This window comes from Ascaphus truei, chromosome 4 (genome assembly GCF_040206685.1).
Source record: "Ascaphus truei isolate aAscTru1 chromosome 4, aAscTru1.hap1, whole genome shotgun sequence".
NCBI lineage: Eukaryota > Metazoa > Chordata > Amphibia > Anura > Ascaphidae > Ascaphus > Ascaphus truei.
Window position 1 is genome coordinate 333,718,433 of NC_134486.1, and position 6,257 is coordinate 333,724,689.

General features: G+C 39.5%; 1 protein-coding gene across 1 annotated transcript; it reads right to left on the minus strand.

The window, feature by feature from the left end:
- Nucleotides 1-1,355: 1,355 nt before the first annotated feature.
- LOC142492402 (uncharacterized) lies at nt 1,356-4,593 on the minus strand. The gene is made up of 3 exons (XM_075595046.1): nt 4,317-4,593; nt 2,841-2,918; nt 1,356-2,475 (listed from the first exon to the last, which is right to left on the minus strand). Exons 1-3 carry the CDS (start codon nt 4,591-4,593, stop codon nt 1,406-1,408), a joined length of 1,425 nt encoding a protein of 474 aa, XP_075451161.1. The 3' UTR covers nt 1,356-1,405.
- Nucleotides 4,594-6,257: the final 1,664 nt, after the last annotated feature.

Sequence of the window (6,257 nt, forward strand, 5' to 3'; positions counted from 1 at the left end):
AACCATGTACTTATAACCTAAGAGGGGATTCATATTGTTAACGAATTCATCAGCCATGTCAGAGTAGCACAAAAGATGTGTGCAGTTCTGTCTTCTTTGCTCATCAAAATGATTCTGCTCAATGGCTAACAAATTCCTGTGTTTCGTTTTCAAGGTCAACAAAAGTAACTACTTTTACTCCTTATTTCAAAGGCCAATTGGATGTGTCCTTTTAATTGGTTTAAGTTTTGTGGTTAGTGATAGGCGAATGTGGGAAAAACATGTATCATTTTTTTATCTCGTTTGTGAAAACATTCCTACACTTATTTCAGTAACATTGAGTTTTCTTGCAAAATAACAAAGAGCAGTGTGTGAAAATAGTGCTTAGACAGCCATATCAGTAAATACACACACCTGCAAAATGAAATGTTTTTTTCCCACATACATTTGTGTGTATTTGAAATTCTGGTTAACTACCTGTCTGCATGAGTTTAAATACGTGTGTATCTATATATATATATAATTATATCTCTCTCATAAAAATATATATATATATATAAAGTGTATATTGTACTATATGTATATATATATATATATATATATATATATAATGTATCTTTTTTTTTTTTTTTTATATTGCAGGAGTACACACAACATATTGATGGCAGTAAGTAGGCCTTGTATGAAACCTATTTAAATGGTGATAAACATGAGTGAATTAAGTAATAAACATTTGTTTGCATCCAATAATGTTAGAGGCTCACACTTAGTATAGTTGTCAAACATTAGGCCTGTATTATTAAAATAGTGTGTTTTCACAAGGAAGCATGAAGTGTATGTTTTTTGTAAATACATCTATACCAGTTTAGATAGTACTATATATACACACACACACACACACACACACACACAGTGTGTGTGTGTGTGCATATATCAATACATACTACATATATATTAGTATCAATTCAGAGATGTTCTTGAAACAAGAACACATAAATGATTAAAGGACAACATTACAATGGCCACCAAAGGTAAGTAATATTTAACACAAAATCCTGCTGTACACGTACAAGAAAGATGTTTGCAGTTAAATAGGTGCTTTTATAATTGCATGAAAATAATATGCACATGCAATGATTACATCAATTAACACACCCAAATGCAATGTTTTGCTGCAAAGTCAATGGCAGCTTCTCTAAACTTAGCAACTGGCTCCTGGTGGACCATTACTGAACAGACGATTAAAACATAAATATTTATAACACTATTCATTAATTAGGAGTGTTAACATTTCCAAAACTTCACGTGTACAAAAACATACTTGAAAGTTTGGAAACAACACAGTCTTCAGCATACATACAATAGTAATTAGATAATCTGAAGTCAACAAAACAAGGCCAAAGACATATTTTCTGAATTATAACATTTATTTTTTTTGTTCCTTTTGCGAGCGAGTAACAGGCCTGCTTGTTGTCTCTTGAGTTTTCCTTTTTCTTTTGCCACCAACTTTAGGCACAACAGAGCCACTTTGAGTGGCCTCTGGCACTTCACGGGCAGGGCTTGTGGCCAGTGACTCACCTACAGGGCTTTTGGGCAGTGACTGTTCACCTACGGGGCTTGTGGCCAGTGACTCACCTACAGGGCTTGTGGCCAGTGACTCACCTACAGGGCTTTTGGGCAGCGATTCACCTACAGGGCTTTTGGGCAGCGATTCACCTACAGGGCTTTTGGGCAGTGACTCACCTACAGGGCTTTTGGGTAGTGACTGTTCACGGACAGGGCTTGTGCCCACTGACACATGTGAGCAAGTTGGTAGACACTGCACAAGTGATGGTTGGTCTGTTTCATGTGTGTCTTTTGTTGTTTTTGACCAAAAACTGGTCAGTAGTAACTGCTTGTGTTTTCTTTTTTTGGCCTCCTTTGTAGGTGTCAGCTGCTGAATTTGTACAGATGGCAGCGGTAGGATGTCATCAGGAACCTGCACAGCAATGTCTGCTACTTGACCGGTAACATTTGGGCCTGGTGAATGAATATCAGATGAATGTGGTGAAAACTGACCTGCATGAACAGATCCTGGCTGTGAGGTGTTGAATTGTGGTACATTAGTCATTCTCCAGTAATTAGCTTGTGTTTGCTGAACAACTAATGCTTCGAATGAGGTGTTGATTTTTTGCAACTGTTTAGGCACTTCAATGAAGACTCTGTGGAGATGTGCCAATTGTGAAACTGTTTCTTCCTGCAGTGCAATCATCCTTTCCAGCACTGTCATCAGGTCAGAATGGCGACGATTTTCTGCTTCCACAATTTTTCCCTCAGAAGCTACAATTGCATCGTATGTGGTAGTTGCTGGACGATTTGGCGGTAAAACAGTTTCAATTGGAACCTCTTCATGGTCACTTGCTTGTATTTGTGTGTCTATGGCGGCGGCGGCGGCATCATCATCATCATCATCATCATCATCATCATCATCATCATCAAAATCCTCTTCATCATGTTCTACAAATAAATGTACACATTATTAAATGGCATGTTAATCTCTGCTGTGTTACTATGTAATTGTACTGTGTCATAAGTAACAACTAACATGTTTCCATACGTTTTATAACCTCACATTAAAAACTACCTTGACTTAAGAATAATGTTTGGACTCAGTATGAAATATGAGTGAATGAAAACTTGCTGTAAACTCACAACTCCTACATGATAGTTAACATCACTAACACAATACAAGTTGGCTTACACTTCATTTTCACTGACACTAAGTAATCCTATTTAAAGAAGATGTGCAAAACAAATAATGAACATGACAACATAACATATAGAAGAGCACATATTATATGGCCACCAACTGATACACTCACCTTCTAGGTGTGTTGAGCTGGCTGACCCAGGTGAAGACACTTGTTCAGTCTCAGGTGACACATGTCCTTCAGGGGCAACTATATATAACAATAACATAAGTTTTACATTTACATGTGTAAATATTGAACAAAGAGTTATTGTATGTTCTGTATTTATGAGTACCTAACAGCATCATTTCCTTAACCCAAAATGTGTGTGTGAAAGTGAACATAAATAGTTGTAATAACAATGTACATGCCTGTGTACTTAGAACTTTTGAGTTCCCTAACATAAAACATACTATGTTCCTGCAGTAATGCGTGAGGATAAATAGATTAAATTTGAACATAAAAATCATATGTTGTGTAGTGATATCAGTATCATAATGTACATAACTATCATGAGATGACCATTCACAATGGTTATCATGAAGGTGGTCATATTGCACAAAGTGTTGTTTTTGGTAGAGGATATGTGTGGTACATTAATAGAAGATGTGGCACACATGAATGTGGCTGTGACTAAACAAGACAACACATGCAGTGTGTGATAATGTGTCGTTGATAGTAGTAGTTCAACTATAGATATGAGTGAACTAATGTGTGACGTACGGTTTGATAAGTAATGAGTTGTTGGGGCATTTAGTAGCTAAAGTGAAGCTTTCAAATGAGTGTGATTAACTTCAGTTGTGCTAGTCAGGTTGTAATAACGGTATTCCCTTCCCCAAAAAGCCTAATCAGCCACACCTTTCAATGACTTGAAACAGGTGAAAATGGTGTGAACTAAGTTGACCCTAAAATGAGGCTGTAATTAGTGTGTGTGCTGAACCCCACCCCCTCTGTTGAAGTGTATGCTGTGATGAGATATTAATTGCAGCTGCTTTAACACAATGGTAGATGAGCTAAATAGTCGTGTGCAGTTTTTAAGTTATGAAAACAATGACATAAAATATGATACGTGTGCCTCATTATGCTGTCTGTATATGAGTTAAAGTAAAAATGGACCTTTTCATAAACAACTATAGATGTGTTAGTGCAAGTGATGTTTGTAGGCCGTTGCATGCAATATATTTGATGCATGATTAAAATAGGCAGTAATGTCATGTTTGTCGGAGTAAAATAAATAAAATACACAATAATATTATACATATTTCTGTTCTGTACCTGTAGCTAGTAATAATTTCTCATTAACATGTGATACACATGTGTACTACCCTGTTGTTCCCCATCTTCGCCCACCATCAATTGCTTCCACTGCAGCAATGCATTTTGGGAATTCACATGTAAATGAGCACGCAATGGCACGTGCTATATTAGTTACTGCTTTTAGTAGGACTACAACATATATGTCTATTTTGAGATATATATATATACAGAATCAGACATATACATATATAGATGCAGGTATGCTTATATTGTGAAGACAGTATAAAAAGCAGTGTAACTATGCAAAATAACTGTAAGCAACGACACGCCTAGTACAGTAATATTTCTCACCTGGTGGAAATTGTGAGGGGTAAATTCCTATATCACGGTCACCAGGTAAGCCTTCCACGACGACGGGAAGTAATTTTGCCCGAAGCAGCTCCTCCAATGGACTTAATATGAGACGTTGTGGTGTGGGCCCACCTCCAGTGCCAGTAGCATGCACTCGTTGGTGTTGTATTTTCTTTTTCAATTTGGACCTAATATCATCAAATCTCTTGTGACAACTCCGCTTGTCCCTCACATGATTCCCACACGCATTGACACCAATGACTATTGTGTCCCACATCTCTTTTCTGCTTGCTGAACTTGTCCGCCCTTGAAAAACATATAAAATATATGAGGTAAATGAATAATAATATAAGCACCAGTTTCCTACACTGCTAGCTGTTCCAAAAGATAGCAAACATGCTGTTTTATGTGTAATATGTGAAGCACATGAGCATTCACTACTAAACCTATACATGTAAGCAAGGTTGCATTCATATTGTATGCAGTTATGGCAAATTGACCGCCTGTGTTTAGTTGTCCTTGTAAGGCATGATAAAAAGCTGTGTTTCCAGACTAATTAACATAGAAAGATATTGTGAACCCATATTTTCATATGAACAAAACTCAGATGACCTAGGATCACATGTATTTGAATAATAAATGTAAAGGTACACTTACCTAGTAAATGTCCATATATACTGTCATAGTGCTCCAGAATGCCAGTGACAAGAGCTGTATTTTCCTGGTCATTGAAGCGAGGATTACGTGGCTTCTCCACACGTTTCTTCCGAGCAGGTTTAGGGTCAGAGCTTGGCTGGTGCTGACTGGACTCTCCTTCTTCCAATGGAAGAGCCTCCAAAAGCTGCCCACCAGCAAGCACGCCACCACCATCCACCCCATCTGCAACTGCGCCACCAGCAGCACTCCCAGCACCAGCACTCCCACTCCTAGCACCAGCACTCCCACTCCTAGCACCAGCACTCCCACTCCTAGCAACAGCACTCACACTCCTAGCAACAGCACTCACACTCCTAGCACCAGCACTCCCAGCACTCCCACTCCCAGCAACAGCACTCCCACTCCCAGCAACAGCACTCCCACTCCCAGCAACAGCACTCCACTCCCAGCAACACCACTCGCAGCACTCCCACTCCCAGCAACACCACTCTCACTCTCAGCAACATCACTCCCCTGAACAGTACGTTCACTCCGATGCGTACTCGCACGAGTAGCACTCCCACTCCCACCGGCATCACTCTTCCCACGCTTTGCGGGCATACTTCCAGCACTCACAAAAAACAGACAAGAAATGTACAGGCAATCACACGAAACACTTCCACATATAAAACAAGACAAAGATGTAAACAAAACAACAAAGGACAAAGCTCACCCAATACACAACAAGTCTCTCAGTCAATATGCAAATCTTCAATCGTCCAGCTCTGTGCGTCTCTCTCTCTCTCACTCCCAACAACACAGAGAATGATTAGCAGTACACGTTGCCTTTAAATATGGCGCGCAATCAAAAACATGCTTGTTTCGCCTGATTCAGCAAGATTTGTGATTGGGCAACCTAACAGCACCGCGCCACGCACGCCGATACACCTGTGTGTGATCGGCTAATCATCGTGAGAGTGGGCGGATTTGTTTTCGGCTTGATTTTGAATGTATTCGGCACTTACTGCATACGGAGAGGAAAAATCGCCAATAACATGACTAATCGGTAAGATTGCCGATTTCACATAATCGACGCTTACTGCATGAGGCCCTATGTGAACGAAGGCCTCACAGAGCAGGAAATTGCCAATGCCGAACGAGTCATGGAACCGTTCATTGATACGGAAAGTGGGGCTACAATTGACTCTTGGGTCGATGGGGACAGCAGCTGTCCTACTCATGAACATATGGCGGACTCGGAAATCATACAAAGCTTTACAAGTGAAAATACTGATCTGGATATTA

Excerpts from the sequence above, each read along its gene's own strand:
- LOC142492402 (XM_075595046.1), bottom strand. The coding sequence starts at position 4,593 with ATGTGGGACACAATAGTCATTGGTGTCAATGCGTGTGGGAATCATGTG. Across the intron at positions 2,919-4,316 it reads CCCCTCACAATTTCCACCAG|TTGCCCCTGAAGGACATGTG; the intron begins GTGAGAAATATT and ends TGTTATATATAG. Across the intron at positions 2,476-2,840 it reads CAGCTCAACACACCTAGAAG|AACATGATGAAGAGGATTTT; the intron begins GTGAGTGTATCA and ends ATTTATTTGTAG.